We start from the raw sequence: 24,583 nt of genomic DNA, 5'->3' as shown, positions 1-24,583 counted from the left end.
CATCAGGCCAGGCAGAGCCTTGATTGGCCTTGGTTTCCCAGAAGAGCCTCAAATTGCCTCAGACTTCTAGCCCAACACGTCTTCCAAACAGTCTCATGTTCTCCGTGCACAATGATAGCTAGAGATTATTAAGCAGAGCCACAGGGGAAGGGAGAGAATTGTGGCCACTGACCCAAGTCACAAGGTGAGCACTGAGTGGGCATAGAGTCTCTACAGGAAGAGAAGACTGCATCTGAGACAAAACAATGGGCAACGAGAGCAAGCTGTTCAGAAAATCACGAGAATCTATGCCAAAACCATGATATGACAGTGAAGAAATTAATAAAAGCAAAAAAGCCGAGAATCCCAGGAAGCTCTCTAGAGGACATGCATTCACACAGCTGCTGTTGGGAGAGCTAACCTAAGAGGGGATATTCAGAATACCTGGATGTCCTCACATCCGGGTTGGCAATTACTCATCTCCTAATTTAAGTTACCAACTTGGAAAGGAGTGACAAGAAGTAGGAAAGTGTAGAATGGAGAGAAAGTCAAAATTCTTACCAATATATGCAAAATTATTCAAAAGAATGGTGGTGCTTTTCTGTGGAAGAAAGACATGAATGAAGATTTTTTAAAAATGCATCTTTTCATTTGATGAAACAGTGGTTAAGAATCCTGAAATCAACATTTCATAAGCTAATAAGTGGCTGAAGCCCAAAAAAACCCAGGTCATATTACTATTTCTATTTAAATGTTAGATATTTTCTTTTTAATATGTGAAGAGAAGTGGTCAGTCCTTCCTGAGTATCCATCATCCCACTTCACACGGATGATGTTTTTGGCACTAGGTGCCATGGAAACTTGAATAACTCAGATGGGATCTATACACCGTGTGTGAGATTAAAAAATAATAATGATGAGAGACTAGAGCAAGTCAGAGGCCTTATGGGTAGAAAGGGGACCAAGACTGCAAGGATCAGAGTCAAGGGCAGGAATAACAGTGCATGTTTATCCTGAGTCTCTTGGAGCTCCTTACTGACAGGGTCGCTGTGGCACCCTGAGAAGGGGCCAGAGGGGGAGGAAGTGGCTTTATGGAAAGTTGGCCTTTTGTGGTGGGCAATCATTAAAAGGAGAATGAAACTCTTTGATGATCTCTGAGTCTAGCAGCTTATAATAGTAAACACAACTGTTTGGGGGGTTGGAAATCATCACTACCAAAATAAGCTGTGTTTTCAGTATCATTGTGTCATCAAAGAATATGTCAGGATTAGCAAGTTATTAATAGTCATGTGACAGCCTCCTTGCAAACTCTAAGGATATCACAGTCTTATCATGAAAACATCGTCATGTTTTTAAGCCATTGCTTTCAGCCATGCCCTGTGAAATATTCCTCTTCTCTGTTCACAATACTTTGGCCGAATGCCATAACTTCTCCACTTGCTTTTGGCTGTGAAATTTTACTTCAGAACAGCTTTAAACCTCAATATTAGGTCTGATTCAAACAGTGTTATTCTTCTCCACACTCAGAGCATAGATGAGAGAGTCACATGAGGCTTGACTAGCTTTTAACACACCTTGTGGGATCCTACCCTCCCCCATTCCAACTGCATTGTCCAAAACAAAGAGAAGGCATTAGGAAAGAAATCCAAATGTCCTCTTACTCAGCTGGGAAAGGCTATGGCTTCCTTGGACGTCATTGCTTCACGGCCTCTCCATCTGGCTCTGCTCAGTATCGTGTTCTATGGCAACCTCCAGGTATTTCAGGGCTCCTCCTGTGTATCTCCATTAGTATTTGACAGGAGAGATCTGGCTCCTGCTTTACCTCCTTTACCCCATACAGTTCCTTCCATCTATGATGCATCCACTGCCCACTATTCTAGAGAGCCGCCTCCCTTGGGAAAGAGTCAAGTTCACACTAAGCTCTCTGCTATGGAGTCTACTCAAGCTGTATCTTTGCCATGGCCCCAGTAAGCTGCTTCTCAGCCTCCCCATGCCACTATGGCAGTGGTTCTCAACCTTCCAAAAGCTGTGACTCTTTAATGTGGTTCCTCATGTTGTGATGACCCTCGACCATAAAATTATTTTCCTTGCTACTTCATAACTAATTTTCTACTGAATTGTAATGTAAAATCTGTTTTCCAAGGGTCTTAGGCAACTCTGTGAAAGGGTTGTTTGACCCTCATAGAGTCTCTACTGGGTCACCCACAGGTAGAGAACCCCTGCCCTGTGCCATCTCTTTCTTTCCAGTTATTTTATTCTCCATCATGTAGGCCTAGCAAGACCTAAGCAAATGTCATTCCCAAACCAGTTACCCAAAAGAATCAGAACAGACAGAATTCCACTCTCCAGACCCTACAGGTACCTCTGGCTTTAAGAATGTTTTCTTTTGGACCCCCAACTATCAAAATGGCAAAATACCACAAACATTGTACTGTTTATCTCATAAAAGAAAGGGTTTGGTGAATCTGCCCCTCTAGGCTACAGGTAGGGAAGAAAGGAGTAATATCAGTTTGGTCCTATCTTTGTTGGCTCTGAAGGGAGGAGCCTCTAACATCAGCTAGGAAGATCACTAGCAACACTTTGCTCTGAATTGGCATTTCCTACCCAGTAACATGGTTTCTGATAATTGGCTTTGGAATAATAAAATCTCTTTCCAGCATTCTGTTAAATTTTAAAAATTTAAAAAAAAAAAAAAAAAAAAAGTTTGGAAGGAAGTCCTGGGTCTAGAGAGATGGTTCAACCTTTTAGAGTACTTGCTGTTCTTTCAAAGGTTTCAAGTACAGTTTCCAGCACCTACACTAGGCAATTCACAACCAACAACAAACAACTCCAGCTCTAGGGATCTGATGCCTTCTTCTGGACTCTGTATGCATGCGCGCGAGAACACACAAACACACACACACACTCACACACGCACACACACGCACACACTCGCGCACACACACACTCGCACACACACACTCTCACACACACAAATCTGTTTAATAAAAAAGAAAGTCCCGATACAATCACATGTTTTTGTATTTTCTGGCAGACCCTGGTGGAATATGGAGCAAATGTCACGATGCAGAACCACGCTGGGGAAAAGCCGTCCCAGAGTGCTGAGCGGCACGGGCACACCCTATGCTCCCGCTACCTCGTGGTGGTAGAGACATGCATGTCACTGGCCTCACAAGTGGTAAAGTTGACCAAGCAGCTGAAGGAGTAAGTGGTCACTTGAGTCCTGCATTCTGACTTGGATTTCTTGTGCTTAGATCTCAGCCAAGGGCTCTAAAGAGCTTCCTTCATTCTTGTTATAAAGGGAGTGTGGGGGCTCTCATCTTTTCTTCCTCCATCCGAAGTGCTCACAGCCTGTGTTCACACTGAACATAACATCTCTAAAGAGGCAAAATGGTATTAAACCATTTTAAACTGGCAGAGCAAGTTTGCCAGCAGGGAATTAGTCTTTGTAGAGAGGAAGTGTCTGTCTGCATTCGTGCACTTCAGGAACGTGTAGTGTGGCTTGGGCAGCCCGCGGGCATCATCTCTGGCCTTTCACTCTTAATGTAGGAAATCAGAAATAGTGTAAGAAAGGAGAGGACTAGAGAGAACCCCCATTTCCATTTTCTCAACATGGGAAATTACAGGTACGAGTCTTAATACCCAGCAGCAGCAAATATATTGGAAAAAAAATGAAGCCGTGATTTAATTAGCTTTCAGAATGGAAGTGTAACTTTTTAAAGTCAGGTCTTTCCTTGACTGATTACTAAACTGGTCTACATTGCCCAAAGGATGTCAGGGGAGCATTCAGGAAGATGACCACAAAATAAAAACTTGACAAAGATAGGAAAGGCTATAAGTGCATTCTAGAAACTAAGGAGTTAGCCTAAAGAACCAACTTCAACCATTAGAAATCTTACAGAACAAATAGCAACTGCCATAACTGAAGGTTTCATGAAGTTGGAATCAGGATTCCAACAAGTTGACATTAATTAGTAGGAGAAAAACTTTTAAGCATTAAACTAAATTTTAGAAAAAAAATATAAAACGTGATCTTAAAGATTCACATACATTTAATAGTGATATTTATTGTGTACTGTGGAATAATATAGTACAATACAATATTAGTATATTAGTATAATGGGTGATAAATATATTCTAGTTTTTAAAAATTATTTTTTATTTTATGCGCATGAATATTTTACCTGCATATTTGTTTGTATACTATGTGTGTGTGCCTGTGACCCACATGGGCCAGAAGATGATGTCACCAGAACTCAGGGGACTAGTGTTACAGACAGTTGTAAGCCACCTTGTGGGTGATGGGAATCACTGCTCTGAAAGAGTTGCCAAAGCCTATAGCCATCTCACCATCCTTACAGGCCTCTACCAGACTTTAGTGAGGGGGAAAATATGTATCCTATATACATACATCTTACTTGGTGTTGGGGCAGGATAAATAACAGACCTTAATTGTTTGCAGACATGTTACATGAGTCATGTAACACTGTGACGTGGCCTTGGACTCTGTGTCTTCCTTAAGCTCAGATAGCCCCCTTCTCTCTCTACATGTTGTCTCTTGTCGCAGAGATACATGCCTCTCTGTCCTCGTGTTCCTAGTCTCTAAAGTAATCTGATGAGTTTAAATTATTCTTAGAAAATAAAAAATGTAAACCTAAAATATAAAGGATTACCTACAAGAATCCAGTGCCCGGTTAAGTAAAACACTATGACGGGTGAGCTGGGCAGACGTCACGATCACATTGTAGCTGACCGTAGTTGAAGAAAGACTGTGCATTAATTAATAACCTAGTGACTCACTAAGTTATTTTCCACAGTGAACAGACTCTTACATAAGTCTCTATGTTCTTACATAGCTTCCTGAAAATAAATTCTGGATAGGGAATAGTTAGAATAGAATAGAATAGAATAGAATAGAATAGAATAGAATAGAATAGAAGGCATGTATTTTAAAATATAAATAAAGAGGCTGGGACTAAAACTCAGTGGTAGAGAAGTTGCTGCACATGCAGAGACCCTGGGTTCAACCATAAAATCTTGGAGATGTAGGCAGATGTTACCCAATGCCTTTCCAAAAAGGTCACAACATCATCCACTCCCTCCAGTGATGAATGGAGGAACTTTAAAATCATCCAATAGAATATTTTTTTTCCTGAAGTTTCACACTCAGAAAAAATGGACTTCTTTAAATCTCAGCTTTTATACCCAACTCTGGTTCCTTTTCATAAGTTGCTGTTTTGTTAATGAACTTTGCAAAATCAAGTTCCTGACCACTCTCTCTGTTAGTTATTCTGGGATAAGCAATCCCTATGCCCTGACAGACAACAGCCATTCAATTGTCTTGAAATCCAAGTGCTATGGACAAACATTGTTAGCCCAGTGATAAGATAAAATATGTAAAGGGCTCTGGTGGACACTGATTGTTCATGTATTATGTACTTCAGGGAAGTGGGAAAACCCAGAAGTGTATATGGAGAAATTCCAGATACAGCCTCAGAGTTATGCGTCTTTTAGGCTGTGTGACATTAGTAACAGACAGGGGCAGTTGGGAAATAATTTACAAGGCAGAAAAACACCTGACCTTGCCCATCTTGAGCTCTGGGGCCAGATAGCCCTGAATGCTGTCACCGCTGCTTCTGCTCATCCTTCCTTCTCCTTCTCCTCCTCCTCCTTCTCCTTCTCCTCCTCCTCCTCCTCCTCTTTCTTCTCCTCCTCCTCCTCTTTCTTCTCCTTCTCCTCCTCCTTCTCTTCCTCCTCCTCCTCTTTCTCCTCCTCCTCCTTCTCCTCCTCCTTCTCCTCCTTCTCCTCCTTCTCCTCCTTCTCCTCCTCCTCTTCCTCCTCCTCTTCCTCTTCCTCCTCTTCTCCCCTCTCTTCCTCCTCCTCCTTCTTTTCAAATATTGTCACCAACTGGTTATATCCACTGCTATTGTCCAGAAATGGCAAACCTCAGCTCTTCTGAAGTCCCCTCTTAGCAAGCCTAGGTACTTGGAACTGAATTCTGCCTCCACCAAGAAGATGCTAAGCCCTAATATTTCAGTGTATCCTTATTTGGAAATCAGATAGTCACAGGAGATATTGAGTCCACGTAGGGCCATGAGGGTGAAGTCCTAATCCAATGTCAAGTATCCCTATAAAAAATGGAGACAGCCATATACACCAAAAGAACATCATGTAAACATGAAGGCAGTGTTCATCCGGGGATATCAACAAACCATGAAACCAGCATTTGCCAGTAAAAAGTAGATCCTAGGGGACAGGGGCAGAATAGACACCAACATGTCCTCAGAAGGAACCAACATGACTAACTTTAATCTCACACGACTTAGGCCTCCCAAAGTGTGGGGTGATACATTGCTTTTGTCTGCGGATGAAGAGAGGGTTTAGTAGTTAATAGCACATGCGGCTTTGGCAAAAGATCATTCCCAACACCTACATCATGTGGTTCACAACCATCTGGAACACTAGTGTCAAAGGGATCTGACACCCTCTTTTGACCTTTGAGGTTGCAAGGCACATATGCAAGCACTCACATATATGCATAGAATAAAAATTTAAAAATTATTTTAAATATTTCCTGTCCTTTAAACCACCAAGTTTGTGATACTCTTACAGCCATCCTGGCACAGTGACATGGTATGAAAATAAAGTTTTCTCTCTCTGTTTAAGGCTGATAGGGTCTTTCTGGAAGCTTCTTTCAAATCTAAAGAATAAGGGTGTTCTCCATTGTTCTGGTAATTCTGGTCAATAGTCAACACAGTTGATATCAAATGGGATTTTTTAAAATTTTGTCATAATGACTGAAAGACACCTAGTAAAATGTGTGTGTGTGTGTGTGTGTGTGTGTGTGTGTATGTGTGTATAATTTTCCTGTACCTACCTTATCGCCCACCCTCCCACCCCAAACCCCTGCTATATTTTTCTCCAGAACTTGGGCATGGCTTTAGAGTGTGCACCTTCAATCAGCCCACTAGCTTGCTCAAGTTCCCAGAGTAGTCTCTCTTTCTAAATAATGTCTGTGTTTCTGTTTGTTTTTTATAATTTTTTATTTTATTTTGTTTTCTGTGTATGAGTGTTTTGTCTGTACATGTCTGTGCAGCATGTCTGTGCCTGGTGCCTGAAGAAAAGGCCATTGGATCCCCTGTAACTGTAGTTATACATAGTTATGAGGCACTACGTAAGTGTTATGATTCAAACCTGGGTCCTCTGAGAGAGCAGTTAATGCTCTTAACTATAGAGCCATCTCTCCAGCGCTCTTAAAATCACACACACACACACACATATACACACACGCGCGCGCACACGCGACATGCATCCCAACTAGCAAAGTAGAATGTATTCAGGGGTTTTAGTCTTAAGTCAGCGTCAGCAAATAGGAAAGAGGTCAAAGCCCTCTAACCAACTATCTTTGTAAGAAGTTTGGTTGGGACACAGCCACACATATTCATCTGTGTGTTGTCCAAGGTTAAAGCCATGCTACAAGGACAGTTCTGAAAGCGTGGTGACTCCTGAGCCTAAAATATGGGCTATCTGATTTGTTAAGAATTTGCTAGGTCCTGCTTTTAGAAAACCTTGTGGTTTTGGTTTTTTTATGCTGTTGCTTAAGATTTATCTTGATTTTTAATTTATGTATATGTGTGTGGGCCTGAGAATATATCTGTACTATGTGTGTACAGGTCACCATGGAGACCAGAAGAGGCATTGGGTCTCCTGGAGCTGGTATTACAAGTTGTTCTAAGTATCCCAGGGTGGGTGCTAGGAATCAGCAAATGCACTTAGTCTCAGAGTCCCATGACTAAGACATGACTTAAGCCCCATGACTAAGTTTGAATCAGTGAGTTTGGCAGTATAGGTGAAATGAAATAAAGTTACAGACTTGGCTAGGTTTGGAGGATGAATTGTTAGAAAGAATGCTGACCACTTCTAAGAAATACAAAGATACTGCAAGTTGCAGAAGACTATCAGGACCTGACTACATAAAAATATACAGACATAGTTGTTGCATATATGCAGCAATACCATGCAAGAATGGGAGGCTTCCTCTAGTCCATACCTAAAATAAGGTAGCAATTGTAATACTTACAACTTCTTCATTTAGTTTGATGCCCCAGCCCATGAGAGCTCTTACCATTTTTATGCTAACCATATTAGTTTCCTGTTGCTTATAACAAACTATCACAAAATTACTGATTTAACAGAAGACATGTTTGCTTCATAGTTTTGTAGGTTAGGGGGTCAGTGGGCATGTTGCAATGCTAAGATCTAGATGTTTACAAGGCACTTTCCTAGAAAATGGGCTTTAGGGTGAGTGTGCTTTAAGCTCCTTCAGATTGCTGCAGAATCAGCTTCTTGCATTTGGATGACTAGGTTTCTGCTATCCTTCTGGCTGCTAGACGGGTTAGCCCAGCTGAATCCTGTAGCCCATAATCTGCTTTCTCTGGGTATGACGTCGGCAGCAGGGTCAAGTCCTTCCTATTTTTCTAACCTCTTTCTCACTGTGAAAGGCTTATATGTGTAGGGTAAAAGCTTCATATTACATCAGCTGTATCAATATCACTTCATTTTTGCTATTAACATGGCATATTTATGCCTCCTGAGAATTTGGACATGGATAGACACTCTTGGTGAACTGTATCAATACTACATACTGTATTCGGTAAATACTTCTCATTTCGGCGAAATAAGAGTTAATTTGCTTTAATCTCAGAATTTGGAAGGCTGAGGCAGAAGGTACTCTATGAGTTCATGGCCAGGCCAGTATAAATAGTAAGCCCTAGGCCACACAAGGCTACAGAGTAAGACCTTGTCTCAAAAACTAAATATGTGAATAAAACAGAGTCAAGTTGATTAACTAATACCAATTTCTATAATAATTAATATACATTTTCTAAATGATTTTTCTTTCTGTAGCTGTGACTTTCAACCTTTTTTTTTTAATCTTTAAAGCACATTCTGTGACACATACTGTTATGTCCCGAGGAAACAGACTGTTAACTCTGCATTATTTTTCCTTTTCATAAGAGAGTACAAAACTCTTTGTTACCCAAAGTACAAGTAGTTATTTTGTGTTGTGTTTATTTATATTTTTATGATTAGTAAGCTGTTTGTAACTGTTGTAAACACTTTTTAAAATTTCTAAGCAAAGTGCCCCATTGCCTTTAATCCCAGCACTAAGGAGGCAGACATAAGCCGAAGTCAGTGGGCTAGCCTGGTCTACACAGTGAGTTCCAAGCCATCCAGGGCTACACAGAGAGAGAGAGACCCTGTCTCAAAAACAAAGAAATACAATAGTTTAGAAACCATTAGTTACATTTTGAAATACATCCTTCTAGATCTTTGTTCTGGTGATGGAGGGGAGAGAGAAATTTCCTAGAATAGTAGCTGGTTTAGCGACTTGCACCCATAATCCTGGTATTATTAGGCAGAGACAAGGAAGTCCCCTAAAGATTTCTGGCCAGCCACTCTAGCTGAACCATGAGCCCCCAGTTCAATGAGAAACCTTTCTCAAAAAAAAAACTAAGATGCAGAGCAATGAGGAAGACATGTAACAGCAATTCCTGGTCTCCATGTGCACATTCATACACATATACACAACCACACACACAAATTAGAATGTATTATGTGTAGTATTTATAGCACTCTTTTTTCATGTAAGACTAGTATAATATACTATATTATATATAATATAATATAATATAATATAATATTATATATAATATATATATTATATAAAGTATAATATACACACACAAATACCAGCAATTCTTTGTATGTCCATAGGTATTAAAATAATGTTGCTTTAATAGTTGTCATTGTAAAAATGATTGAAATTCCTTCACTCTTATTAATGGGGTATTAACTTCACGGTTGTCACAAGTGTGAACAATAACTATCCTTTTCAATACTTTTGATTACCTCCTTGGGAAACTCTCTGAACCATGAGGATGAAGACTAAACCCTTTTTAAGGCTTCTGAATAGATTGCCATTTGCTGAGTTTTCATGAAGATTCTTCTCCCTCTAGTTCTCCAGTGGCCATGCAACAGACATTGTGTTCCTTGGTTGTTTCCTACAGGCAGACAGTGGAGCGTGTCACACTGCAGAGTCAACTCCAACAACTTCTAGAAGCCCAGAAGTCAGAGGGCAAGTCCCTCCCTTCTTCACCCAGGTAGTCCCAGTCATTCTGGTATTTGAATTGTTGGGTATTTGATGAAATCTTTAAATAGTCCTCTAGTATTCTGCTTATTCCGTTTAACGTTTTTCAAGAAAATTACAACAGAAAATACTTTACTCCTACATAAAGATATCAATGAAACATCTGTGTCTGGGATCACAGGACCTGAGGTAGTTTCCAGCTTTTCTATGTCTTTGTGTCACATGTACTGACCCATGAAATGAGAATAAGGATACATAGGGTGATTAGATTGTTAGAAACAGAAGTAAGGAAATTCATACAGAAGTGGTGCATACACAATAAAACAGACCAATTCTGTAGCCATGAAGTTTAGGACACATTATGCTCTGGCTACAGCTGACAGAATGGAGTCTTCATTAATTGTTCTGAAGAAAACATTAAGTAATTCTAATCTTGTTTTCCATGAATCTCTAATCATATCAAAGGGCATGCAAGGTCTTATGGATGCATTTAGTACAGTAGGAAACCATCTTACATTTTCTTCATCTTCTTTCCAGTTCACCTTCCTCGCCAGCTTCTAGAAAGTCCCAGTGGAAAATTCTAGATACAGATGACGAGTCTACAGGCAAAAGCAAACTGGGAGCCCAGGAGGGAATACAAGTCCTTGGAAGCGTGTCAGTCTCCAGCAGGACTAGGACCAAAGGAAAAGATGAAGACTCTGATAAAATCCTACGTCAGTTATTGGGGAAAGAAATATCAGAGAATGTCTGCACCCAGGAAAAGCTGTCATTAGAATTCCAGGATGCTCAGGTATCCTCTAGGAATTTGAAAAAAATCCCTCTAGAGAAGAGGGAACTGAAGCTAGCCAGACTGAGGCAGCTGATGCAGAGATCGTTGAGTGAATCTGACACGGACTCAAACAACTCTGAAGACCCCAAAAATACTCCTGTGAAAAGAGCAGACAGGCCGAGACCACAGCCCATTGTGGAAAGTGTGGAGAATGTGGACAGCGCAGAAAGCTTACACCTGATGATAAAGAAACACTCTCTGGCATCAGGACGCAGGTTTCCTTTTGGTATAAAGGCCTCCAAATCTATGGATGGACACAGCCCATCTCCCACCTCAGAAAGCAGTGAACCAGACTTGGACTCCCACTGCCCAAGCCTGGGGATGACTCCTCCAACCCAGCCTTCCACAGAAGCCACTCAGTCGAGTCCTGACAGTGCCACTGCTCAGAAAGTTGCCACAAGCCCCAAGAGTGCCCTCAAGTCTCCATCATCCAAGCGCCGAACATCCCAAAACTCAAAGCTTAGAGTGACCTTTGAAGAGCCTGTCGTGCAAATGGAGCAAACTAGCCTTGAACTAAATGGAGAAAAAGACAAAGATAAGGGCAGGGCCCCTCAGAGGACTAGTGAATCAGGAGAACAAATGAAAAGGCCTTTTGGAACCTTCCGATCCATTATGGAGAGTTTAAGTGGGAATCAGAACAACAATAATAACTACCAGCCAGCCAGCCAGCTGAAGACCTGCACACTACCTTTGACATCACTTGGAAGGAAGACAGCAGATGCCAAGGGGAATCCTGTGAACCCTGCCAGCAAAGGAAAGAACAAGGCAGTGAGTGCTTGGAGACTATGCTTGTATTACTTTTAATTGATTATGTTATTGTTAAAACTTGGGTTACTGACTTGTGCCACCTTAAGGGGAGGTCACTCCAAGATTCAGAAATTCATATATTTTTAATGAAACATGGCAGCTTAAAATAAATGCCCTTACTTCCTTTGGAGAATGCAGAGAGAGGGTAAAGAAACCACAGATTAGGTCTGATCCCAGTTTCTTGTGCTTTGGGCATTTGGAGTTGTAAGCTAAGAGGCATTTATACAAGATGAAACCACTCATCAGCATTCAATCGGTCCTTTGTTGGCACTGATTCTGCCTCAGGAAGAGTTTGTTCTCCTTGTGGACTGGGTACTCAAGCCCACTTTAAAAGCACATAAACAGAAACCTCATTTCTTCTAAGCTACTCAACTCAAATAACCTTTGAAATGAATATCCCCCAGAGACTGCCACATAGCCTGTTAGCACACACATCTCTAAGTGTTGATTAGATACTGGAGAGACTGACGGGCTTGCCAGTGGACAGGAGAAGGCAGAATGCATTGTGAAGTCATTTATAACAGCATTTCTTGGAAACCAGTCTCTAAGAATAAGAGATAGGAACATCATTTTAGGCAGTGATTCCTGCATGCTCTGTGCTTGTCATGCCATCAAAAACAGTGTAGCAGCCAAAGTGCAAATCTCTCTGTGGAAGGAATGCCTTGGATCATTCACTATTCCGTTTACTAAACTACCCAGTAGAGTGTCGGAAGCTTACCGGTTATTCTTTGTTGGGTTCCTATTACAACAGAGTCTTAAGAACTATTTGTATTTCTTGCTGTGATACTAAGTCAAGTTTTACGTAATATCTCTTCAACAGCCTCATCACCAATTTTTAAATTATCTACCATCTCCCTTATTATAAACGACTTTACCATGTATTTGTTTTATCTAGAAAGCAGCATACTCTGGCTAAGACACCAGACTCTTTGCTTTAAAATTTGAAATCTATTTTTTTCCCAAATGACTTAATAGAGTCTCCTGATGAGCAATAACACTAAAATCATCTCCACCTTTCCCATACACCTTTTCTCTAACATCTCCTGCATGCCTTGGATTAACCGGGACCTGTGCATGTGATAAACTTGTTGCATGTTGTCAGATAATTCTTAATTGCACTTCTCTAGGCGATGTACAGCAGCTGTATCCAACTTCCTTCTAACGCGCTGCTTGAGGAGCATCTACGTGACTACGCACGGTATGTGGCGTAGAACGCACTGTGCGACAACTGCCATGCCTTTGCTTAGAGTTGCATGAGCTTTGAAATGATGCGGCTGCAATGTTTTTAAGCAGGGGACATAGGATATAGCACCAAGGGAGAAGAATCTTACAACCCTTCTCCCAAAAAGACATGGCTTCAGGTGGCAGCTAGGTCCTAGGAAGGTAGCTGGTACTCCATTGGAGGCACTTTATCCTCGTATCAGTTGGGAGAGTCTATCTACCCTTTTCACAAACTCACTATGTTCCTCCGTTTACTTTGGCCTTCAGTTTGCATTTTAAGGGAGCTTAGCGCCAAGTATAGAAGTTAGGTTCAGCCATGGGTAGAAGGGGTTAGCTGCCCTTCCAAAATCAGAACTTCAAGTGTGAGCTGGGTTTTGCTTCAGCACTACTGACAAACTGAAGGTGCCTTTTGTCATCATTCAGCTGATCACAAGAGTGCCTCTCAGAAGCATGCCTCTGCGATGGGACACTTTTCCACTTAGCACTGTGAACCACTTCCGGCCCAGAAGCCATTCTTGATGAAAGCCAGTCGTTAAAATAAGAGTCTTTCTCAAACAAAATGTTCACAAGTCCAAATGTGTACGTGATCAAGAAAGAGGACCCTGTCACTAGTGAGAGACTAGGACTATTCCTTGAGCAAAACTTTTCTGAGATGCAGCATCTATTTCCTGTCCTGGCAGGAAGTAGGGGGAGCTACAGGAAATGTTAATGTGGTCAGTTTCTCTTGACTGGTTTGTTTGAGAAGCGTTAAACCTCTAAGCCCATTTTAAAAGCAAACTGTTGGTTTTAAAACATTTCAGAAATTTAAAAACCATGACGTGGTACTCAGCATTCCTCCAGTATCCTCCAAAGAATTTGTGTCCAAACATACAAATTTTAGTTCAAAATACAAAATCTCCAGAAAATCTTTCTCTTTTTGCCCTTCCCTAGATCGGATCTACTTGTGTCTGTGTCCAGTCTGGGTGGAAAACAAAGCTTAGTCATGTTAGCGGGATATCATCAAGGGTCTCATTAATTCGGTGCATTGAAGGAAGAACGCCTTAGATTCTTAATACTCACTAGTAAGCAGCTGATAACAGGTGGTCTAAATGTAGTCAGGACTGCTTCCAGCCATCCTGTGACAGAGGCTCCTGTTCAGTGCTGTTCAATGTCAGTGTTAAAGATGGGAAAGTGACATGGGAAAACCTTGTCCTTCCCAACACTGATACTATCCAGCTTCTGCTCATCTCAGCCTAGTTCCCTATTCTCGCACCCTTTCCTGTGCCTGTCTTAGGTTGGATGTGTCTTCTTGGTGCCTGGAAACTTATGCTTTTGTGCCTGAGACAAGGAAGCACAAAGACTTGGCAAACTCCCTGGAAGCAGAAAGGAAAATGTCTTCCAGACTCCTAGAGCAACTGGAAACAAGATAATTAATGTCACAGCAGATCCTTCCTGCCAGAAATGTTTCACCCTGCCTTTTTACAAGGAAAGGAACAAAGCTGAGCATTTCAGTTGAGTAGGATTACAAAGATTCAGAGCACAAAATGAGGTTAGAGGGTTACTCACTTGTCTGAGACAACTGTAACACTTACCCACTGCATTTAGGGAACAGTCCTTCTAAAGACTCAGTTATTAAGCTAACAGATTCACTGGCCTTGTGGAGTGACAAGGTTTGAATTCAATGCTAAATTAGAATCCAATGCTTAGTTAGAAAATTCAAACAATACATATAGTCACAATACTGAGTGAACATCCATACCTCAACCTCATCTCACTACCCCATATCCTAATATATACTTTATTACAGTTTTAGTTTGGCATGGGCTTCCATTTAAAATAGGAAGTCTTGTTTGTTTGTTTGTTGTTTCTTTTTCACATTGGAAAGAATACATTTTTATTCTCTCTGCATCGTTTGCACACAGACAGCACAAGCCTGGTCCACTCCACAGACAAATCAAGGATGCCTCTCTGCCTGAAATAAAGGTTCCACAGAAGAACTAAGGCTACAATTAGATGTTTAAATGAACAAGACAGAACTAACTCTGGTGCCTGCAGCATTTACATATGTGAGCTGAGTGCAGAGGTTCACCTATCAGTGGTGACTTCAGATCTTGACCAAAGAACTTGATAGTACATCAAGTGGCTTCCTGAAATAGTGGAGGGATGCTTAGACTTTGAGTGGAGATGTTGACAGCTCCCTGCTACTGACTCCCCTTGTCAACAGATGTGAATGTGGTATCAGCTCCAGGACTTTGGAATCACAACCTAGTTTCTAAGAATTTTTTTAACGTTTTTCTTGAATAAAGACAGGTAGGACCAGTGAATGCAGCATTTTAAAGAACATCACTCAGGTTTTTAACCAGGCTTCTGATGGCTACTTAATTTTCTGAATTGATCACAGGGTGATAGCAAAGAGTATTGGATTTCTTTTCAGTGGCCTTTAAAGTTAGATCCAACCTTATTGCTTTGACCAGCTTTCTCAAGAAGATGATAACTCCAAAAGATAACTTGTTTTATAGGAAACAGATTCATCTTTTCTTTTTTCTTCCAAGAGGATAAGTTGACTGAGTTTTTATAACACCAAAGGAATGTGTACTATCACTGGTCTTAAAATACCAATGAAGCATCTATTTGCCAATTTGGGACTGCCTAGGGTAGCTTGTTCCAAAATATGGCTAGCTCCAACAGCACCCTCTCTAAGCTTGTGACACTCTTTCTTGAAAGCTTAGACCCCAATCCTAGCACCAACATAATAGGACTCCTTCAAAAGACATAAAGCAAACAAAACCTAGAATGCTTTTTATTACCTATGAATTAGCCACATTAAGAATTATACATACAAAGCCAAGAACTAATGTCAAATATTTTACATAGATTTCAAGGTATCCAATGCTACTTCAAAGAGAATGATATTTTTGGCATAGGGCTGGGAATGATGTCACTATTTATCCCAATGGTTTGTTGCTGCTTATAGACAGGAGAAAGGAGAACTCTTCCTTAGAAACTAAAACTACATCAGCAGGACACATTTTTAGCGTGCTCAGCCCAATTTAATGATAGTCAGAAATCTTAAGACAAGCAGCTCATTTTTCCCTCTCTACTCTGTTTTCCTCACTCTGAAGGTACAGTTGTGAAGCAAAGGAAGATAATGTCTTGTGGTGTCATAGCCATACCATAAGTCTGCCATTACTAAGAGCATCTTTGGATATCATAAGAATAGAGCCTACCCAACCCTCTCTAAAGGCTGGATTTTAGAGATATATAGGTTGATTGAAATCAGCACAGATAGAACCTTGTCTGAGCCACACCCCTGGGTGGCCACACCTTTCTTTTCCATATCTTCATCAAGAAAGCATATACTTGGGGGAACTGAAGAAATCGTTTAACCCGTAAAGTACTTGCTGTGCAGACATGAAGACTTGAACCCAGAACACACATTAAAAATGTTAGTCATAGTGGTTTGGGCTTGTACTCCCTGTGCTGAGCCAGCAGAAACGAGGTGACCCATGGTGTCCATAGCCAATTATCAGTGAACAACCAAACATCACTGAACTCCAAAGCCACAAGAGATCCAAGCTCAGAAAAGGAGTTAGATAATTCCTGAGGGACAGCATTTGATCATATCCTTTGTCCTCCACATACATGTGTACATGTGTGTATGTATACCTGTATACACACATAATTGTACTTACATAAACATGTGCACTCCCCCCACACATAAACAACACATTTTCCCCAAAGGAAGGCATAGTTTCTGAACTCGGGCCGGTCACAGTGAACAGATTTAAAGGAGGATAGGAATAAAAACTATTACCAGAGCTTCATGAGACCAATTAGCCGTGAGAGCACCTGTGTACACTTAGTGTCTAGCACTGTGCCTGGCTTATGGAAGAGGCTTCATAAATACTTGGAAAGAAAAAGAGCCTAACCGAGGAAAAGGAGGAAGAAACAGGGAAAGAAAGCAAAAGAAAACCTTGTCTGTATTATCCCGGGGTCTGGGGGAAGCGGTTATGTTCTATCAGTACATTTGAGTATCACATCTCCCTTCTTCAGTAAGTGTCAATTTGAGTAATACTCATTTAATTTTGAAACAGAATTCCATCTTTTAGTAGATAAATCATATAGCTAAGCTACAAGTCAAATTCTAAGAGAGCACATTTAGTGGCCTCTTCCTTTGGTTAGCAGGGTGATCGTGTGGCAGGCTAGGAGCCGTGGCATACTGATCCTGTCTGTTGCTGTGGGATTGCCACGTGCTGTGGAAATACAGAGTGTGTGCCTAGATGATTCAGCACACTGGATTACTTGAAAACCAGTTATTTAAACATAATGCTTTCCCCCTTTTTAATTTTGGTCACTCAGAATGTGGTTTCATATCCAAGAGTGAAGTCGAGGCACAACAATTATCTGAATAATTTGAGCCAGAATTACCCACTTTTGTTCTCTTGAATTCTGGCAGTTGAAGGTTGAGTAATTGAAGGATTCAGGGAAGGCTGATTTATTATCATATTAAATGTCTCAAATTAACAGTTTACTTGGTTTGGACTTGGCTTTCTGTAATCAAACTAGGGCTTTTTTTTTTTTTTTTCCTGCAGAAATGGGGCTCTTCTGAGGATGATAAAACCAACATTCCATCCTACCAAAGTAAAAATGTCTTTCAGAAAGTGTGAATTATGGTATCTTTAACCTAGAATGAAACCTTTTATTTTATTTATTTTAATTTAATTTCCATCAAGACTATATGAACACATATGAGTAATAATAGCAAAACAAAAGCTGGCTCTTCATCAGTCAGGAATATATGGGAGAAGGGCTGAGGGGGCCCCACTCTTTACTACTGAGCTATTTGCTGCTGATAGATTGAAGAGGAAGAATCTCTGCCTTCAGATGGGTACCCATTAGTGGTTACAACAGGCTTCAGTGGATCGCTCCAAGCCAACAGTCCTGGCCAACACTCACACCACTGGTCCTGGCTAAACTAAATGGATCAGAAAACAAAACCAAAGGTCATGAATTTCAGAAGGGAACTGACAAGGAAGTAGAGATGTGGGCATACTTATAGAAAGGGGAGAGGAAGAGAAGAGAGAAGAGAGAGAGAGAGAGAGAGAGAGAGAGAGAGAGAGAGAGAGAGAATAGTCAGAATATATTACATACATATATGAAATTGCCAAAGAACAAAATTAATCAATAAAAAAGTCTGCCATCTCCTGCACCACCCCATCCATTCACTATTCATATTTTTCTGAGTCTACCATGCCCTTTTCTGTCATATTTTCTTCAGTATTCTATATTTCTAAATACCGTGTTTATAGAAATTGTCAGTTTCAGATATTATCCCTATCAACTACTGGCACACCACTACAGATGATAAAAATATGAGCGCACTTAAAATAGCCCAGCAAATATTCCAGACGCTTTATACATCTTTGCTCTCTTAATCTTCGCGATGATATATATGGCAGATCCTATTATTATCCATATTTTGCACATTGGAAAAAGACATAGATGATTATGCATCTTGCCCAAGATTAGACAGTAATGATGGTTATAAACTGTGGAGCCAGCATTTGAATTTGATCAGTCTGGCTCAAGAGTTCTTATTAACAGTAAGTTCATTTTTAGCCTCTCTCTCCCTCCACCCTTCTCTCTCTCTCTCTTTTCTCTGAGTGTTGGCTATTGAACACAGAACTTTATGCATTCTAGCCAAACACTCTACCACTGAACTACATCCCCAGACGATTTCTTCTTATAAAGCCACAAGGACTCAGTCAGTGGGATTCCAAGATCTCCAAGTTCCATAGTTTCTTGAAGTTTATATACATACGCCCTTGGGGGACACACTCCAACCATGTCCAAGCCATAGCAGTAAGCAAGCATGGTTTTGAGGTCAGAAAGCCACACTGGGGCTTTTCCTGCATCCAAATTTGAGAACCACTATCAGAAAAGCTTTTGAGTGTATTTTAGGTGCCAACAGTTAGAACTTAGTAGTACACAGGCTTGCCCACTAACAAAGGCAAGCTCCTCTTCAGAAGCTTTTAAATGGTATGCATCCAACAGCCCATGAAAAAGAATATGCATCTTATCCAAAGGAAAGTCCACTTATAAAAGAACATCTGTTCCTTTGTCCTCTTTTTCCTCAGACCTAGCAGACAGTGAGTATTGAGGGAAAACAGCTCTCATGTTTCTGAGTTTTCTGGTTTCTGTACCTTCACCTATTTGTAGTCTTTCAACATGTCACTCAGCAATCATGCCTAAAAGCATTCTCTCAGGGTTCCAAGCTCCTGTAGTTTTCAAAGTGTCACCAATAATTCCCTGTAAGAAAATTATTTAAAACAAAACCAAAACAAAAACCTCTTGCTTTCATTTAATCAACAATGTGATACATCCTATCTTGTTTGTCCCTGATAAAAATCCCCTTGACTACAGAGTGCCTGGATTCCAATCAGTGTGGTTAAGAAATTGCTCCTGGAGTCAAATTCAAATGTGTTCAGTAAGTGTACGTTTTTACATGATGCCTGCTTTCGTTACGTTGCAACAGTGGTTTAGATGAAAAGCAAATAATTTGCCTCCTGGAATGAAATGCTCCTTGGTATGGTTTGGGGATGATTCCCATTTTTGGTGAACTCTTTCTCAGCTTCGTCTGGTAACTTGACCGTAGTTTCGTCTCATTTTGGCCTGTGGTTTCTCTTCTGCTTAGGCATAATGACATCAAAAGAGACACGAAGAAAACCTACGACATGAAGCACATCGCTGAGCCAGAGCCTAAGGAACTCTTCTTATAAATTACTCTTAGCATGGGTCTCACACATGTCCTCCGGCCATCATTGGAAGTTAATGGACTGTCCGCTGTGGCAATCAGACCATGACAACAACACCTCACCAGCTGAGCAGAATATCCGGATGCCTTAAGTTTATAATATGAGACTTGTTATAAGATACATTTTAGACCATATCTGTATATAGAACTTATTTGTTTTTTTTTTTAATATACTTTTTGAAAACATGATCGGGCCATGTATGCATTGAAACATTGGACACTTGGTTGATTCAACCTTCTCAAAGCACATCCACCAGCACCTGACACGGCTAGTGTTTTGTGAATTGCATGAGAATTTGATCGATTTAATGTTGATAGAGACTCACTTTCTCCATAACAGGGGCAGCTGCGGCTCAGCTCAGTGAGGCTAGGTCACTGGTTTGATTTTCTGTCCAGAGTGTTTTTTCTGTCATTTCTACTTTTTTAATAAAGAAAATTAAACATTTTTAACAGCGAATTCTGGGCATGGGGCATCTGCTTTCTAATAAACCTGTGATGTGCTGACTTCTAAAAGGCTTTGGAAGTACTGTGATGGCGGATACTTGATATTAAGAACAGACTGGGCTGTTGAGCTGGTTTCCCATGGGGAGGGGACAAATAAAACATTCTAGACCTCATTAATCCCAGGAAGATTAGACAAGTATGCAAAGCAAATGGTCCTTCTGCCTTCTCAAAACTCAGCGTTGACATGGGAAAACACAAATGACCACTAAAGGTTTAGTCATTTCTTGGGTCACGTTTTTCTACCTTCGATATATCATGAGGCTTGTCTAATCCCTGTGGGAGACAGTATGGAGCTTAAGTCTTATTGTTGACACAGCTCTTTTAATCTGTGTAAGCAATAACTTACTAGAACGTTCATCTTTTTGTGAAAAAAAAAAATACATTTCTGATGAAACTACAAGCATTTTATTTTCAAAGTGTCGACGTGGCCTATGAGAGGTTGGCAGGTTGTTTGTTAAGAACAAAATGTCTTCTTACCACAGGAGTGAGTACAGATAATACTATAGTGACTCCTCAAATGTTCCTGTATCTAATGAGGGCCGCTGTGTGTCCTGGTGCACATAGCATGCCAAATGTCTGAATCTGAAAGCTTGCTTGCAAGTGGGAATCAGCTTGGTTTAATGAGCTGTAGAAGGGATTAATATTTGAGGGTCCTTTATGAGCTAGCCACTACATGGTGATATCACTATTCCCATTTTATAGGTGAGAAATTAACTTTGGGGACATTTAAGTTCTGTGCACAAAATTTATGCCACTAGGAGATACCAGAGGGAAGCATTGATAAAAGCTGCTCATGATCCTCACCACTGTCCTCGATTCCTGGGACAAAGCTATAGACAGACAGCTCTTTGGTCTTGAACAAGCAACACTGACTTCTTGAGAAACCAGGAAAATGATATGATATGATAACCTATATGCACAGCTCTAAAGAAGGTTCCTTCCTGCTTACTATGCAACACATTTAAAGTTTTGGCGTGTTCAGTGTGTCATCACTGTGAATGGCTGGTACTATATACAGCCTGGTGCCATTTTTCATGCTGCCCTGAATAATGAGATGCCCTGTGTCTGGTTTGGGGACTTCACCACTTCTGCCTCATTTGTCTACTTCCACACTGTTGTATACTGTTGCTCAAGATTCTAACAGGGAACACAAGCAGGTGCATATGAAACGTGCCCTTCCAGTTTTCTGCCTGCTCCAGAGGCCATAGAAGAAAGTAACACATGGTTCTTGGCCCAAAATGTGGCCTGCAAGGACCAAAGTCCAGAAAATGTTCCCTCTGTCTATGGAAATCCCAGTTTCCTTGTGAAACTGTTTTTAAATGAAAAGTGAGGAGTCTAAGCACTTTGCAGATTTTTAAAACATGAAAATAATTAAACATAGCAAAGGAGGGCTGGAGAGACGTCTCAGCAGTTAAGAATACTAAGCTTCTCAAGACTGAGGGAATGGCCAACCAACAACTGGCCCAACTTGAAACCTATCCCAGGGGCAAGCACCAATCCCTGACACTATTAATGATATTCTGTTATGCTTACAGACAGGAGCATGTTGTCCTCTGAGAGGCTCCAGCAGCTGACTCAGACAGACGCAGACTCCCACAGCCAAACAGTGAATGGGGCTTAGGGATGCTTATGGAAGAAGAGGAAGAAGGATTGCAGGCCCTGGAGGACATAGGAACTCCAACAGAGTCAATAAGAAGACCAACAGCATCAACTAACCTGGACCCTTGGGGCTCTCAGAGTCTGAACCACCAACAAAAGAAAATATATAGGCTAGACCTAGGCCTCTGCATACATGTAGTAGATGCACAGCTTGGTCTTCATGTGTGTCCCAAACAACTGGATCGAGGACTATCCCAAAAGCTGTTGCCTATACGAGGGACATGTTCTTCTAGCTGGGCTGCCTTGTCTTATCTGAGTGGGAAAGGAAGTACCTAACCTTGCAGAGACTTAAAGTTCCAGAATGGGGGAATACCCAGGGGCCCCCACCTGCTCAGAGGAGAAGAGGTGGGGAGAGGAGAGGAGAAAAAGATTGTGGGAGAGGGTGACCAGGAGAGCAGGATGTAAAGTGAATAAAAAATTTAATTTAATTTAATTTAATTTAATTTAATTTAATTTAAGAAGAAAAAGAATACTGGCTGCTCTTAGAACAAGAGTTCAGTTCCCAGTGGCTCATAACCATCTATAACTGCAGCCCAAGGGATCTCTCAGTCCAAGGAGTCTTCTGACCTGTGCAGGCACCAGGCATGCACGTGGTACACAGACGTACATACAGGCAAAACAGAGCAAAGAAAGGAGTTTGAGTGAATGAATTTTGACTCAGAGTACTCTGCAATCCAAATGTGCAGAGGTCACATTTAGATCCCACAGCCGTGAATATGGAAGATCAATGTGAGTAGAAGAGGAAGGTTGAGCAGATTCCTAAAAGCTAGCCTGAAGCTCACACATTCCCTAATTACTGTGGCATTGCTGGTCACTAAAAACAATGGTCCTAAAATCATACAGGGGCATGTCTTTACTGCCCAAGTTCCTTAGGAAGTGATAAACTGGAGGTGCTTGAAACTAGTATTTTTTTCTTGCCATGAACAACAATTTTGTGCAATATATAAAAAATGAAAACCAACATACAAAAATTCAAAACAAAAAAAAACATTTTTTTCTCTAGGAATTGAGACACATTTGCATGTTAAAGAAAGGAGTGTGCTGCCTTTTAGTAAGCAAACCTTTGGGGCTTCTGTCCTGAGTTCCCCTTCCCATTGGGCTAGTAAAATGAGCAAAGCTCTATCAGCATGCCTAATGGTATGCAGCAGAGTAGGAAACTTGGCTCCACAGTAAAAAAAACAATCACAACATCTGTCAGCATCTTGTAAAGACTGGCTGGTTTTATGTCTCCAAAGGGACCTGTATCACCAAAGTTCAAGACATCAAATTAAGAATGTTTCTGAGAAACAATAATGGGACACTAAGCTCTCACCACACTCAACAGATTGAGTTCCTGTTGCTTATTTGTGCTAAACAGTGTCAAGACCTCACTCCTAAGGAGACTGTTCTAGGTGTTGGAAGTGGGAATGAAGCTATCTAGGCTATCTTCAAGTAAGTGTGTGTGTGTGTGTGTGTGTGTGTGTGTGTGTGTGTGTGTGTGTGTGTGTGTGTGTTAATGAGATGGAACGGAACTCAGAGACATGTATAGGTAAGAGCTCTACCACTAAGATACACCCCCACCCCAGGGTTTAAAGGATTCCTTTCTCTCAGTGTAAAAACTCAAGCTGGGCATAGTGACACACGTCTATAATCCCTCAGAACTGCTCTGATACAATGGGTTAAATGCTTATTTTTTCCACATCTTCCTGTGGGTTTCTGTTATGCTGATAAGGCCAAGTGAGAATAAGGAATTCATTGCAGCCGACTGTGCTGTTTCCTCATGAAATGGACTGTATCCTGTCATTGCCCAGGACTCTCCTCTGCAGATGGGTTTGCTTTTATGACACCCGTACACCCCTACCCTCGTTAACTAGTGCATAGTTTTGTGTGGCTTGACAAGGAATTGATTCTTGTCTTCCATAAATATATATTAATCTTAACAGAAATGTCTGCATCGACTTATAGATCTTGGCTAATGGATACTGATGATTACTTTCGGTATCATAAATCCATTGTTCTTTTCTTCTCATTTTGTTCTTCTGGCTCTTCCTTACCAACACCCCCCCCCCTTTCTTTCCCTTTCTCTCATTCTCTAACTTTTTATTCTTTTTGTCCTCCCTCCCAGCTCTATGATCATCTCTCTCTGTTGTTTGTTTCATTCTTCTCTGTTCTCTGTTTACAAGACCTGGAAACTTTACATTTTATTCTTTTCTTGATACTAAGGTAAAAACACCCTGATGAAAGCAATTTAAGGAAGAGAGCATCTCTTTTGCTCGCAGCCTGAAGGGTTCATCAAAGCAGGGAAATCAAGACAGTAGGAGCCTGAAGAAGTTTGTTATATTGTTTCCACAATCAGGAAGCAAACAGCAGTGAATGTTAGTGTTCAGCCAACTTCATTTACGCAGCCCAGGATTATAGCCCAGGGAATTATGCCACCAACAGTAGACAAATCTTCCCATACTAATTAACCAAAATAAGATAATCTCTCATAGACATGACCAGAAGATTCTTTATATCCCAGGTGATTCTTTATTCCATCAAGGCAACAAATGTGATTAATCACAATAACCTAACCCTTGTCAATTTGACATTTAAGCACGTCACTTTAAATTATAATCTTTGTTCCCAAAGTCTTATGGCAATCTCCGACCAAACTTCAAAA

General features: G+C 40.9%; 1 protein-coding gene across 6 annotated transcripts in view; it reads left to right on the top strand.

Moving 5' to 3' along the window:
• Sncaip (synuclein alpha interacting protein) overlaps positions 1-20,307 on the top strand; it is a 140,036-nt gene extending 119,729 nt beyond the window's left edge. For 5 of the 6 annotated variants that reach the window (XM_076912654.1, XM_076912653.1, XM_034518086.2 and 2 more), the window contains exons 8-12: positions 3,014-3,183; positions 10,050-10,142; positions 10,667-11,726; positions 12,893-12,963; positions 19,660-20,307. In XM_076912654.1, the coding sequence (XP_076768769.1) occupies positions 3,014-3,183; positions 10,050-10,142; positions 10,667-11,726; positions 12,893-12,963; positions 19,660-19,744 (1,479 nt within the window). In that variant the 3' untranslated portion in view covers positions 19,745-20,307. The remainder of the gene's footprint in view (positions 1-3,013; positions 3,184-10,049; positions 10,143-10,666; positions 11,727-12,892; positions 12,964-19,659) is intronic. The other variant, XM_076912655.1, reaches the window with a different exon arrangement.
• The last annotated feature ends 4,276 nt before the right edge of the window (positions 20,308-24,583 follow it).

The sequence above is a fragment of the Arvicanthis niloticus genome, chromosome 14 (assembly GCF_011762505.2).
Source record: "Arvicanthis niloticus isolate mArvNil1 chromosome 14, mArvNil1.pat.X, whole genome shotgun sequence".
NCBI lineage: Eukaryota > Metazoa > Chordata > Mammalia > Rodentia > Muridae > Arvicanthis > Arvicanthis niloticus.
The sequence above is the reverse complement of the archived record's forward strand: the minus strand, read 5'-3'. Positions and strand labels throughout refer to the sequence as shown.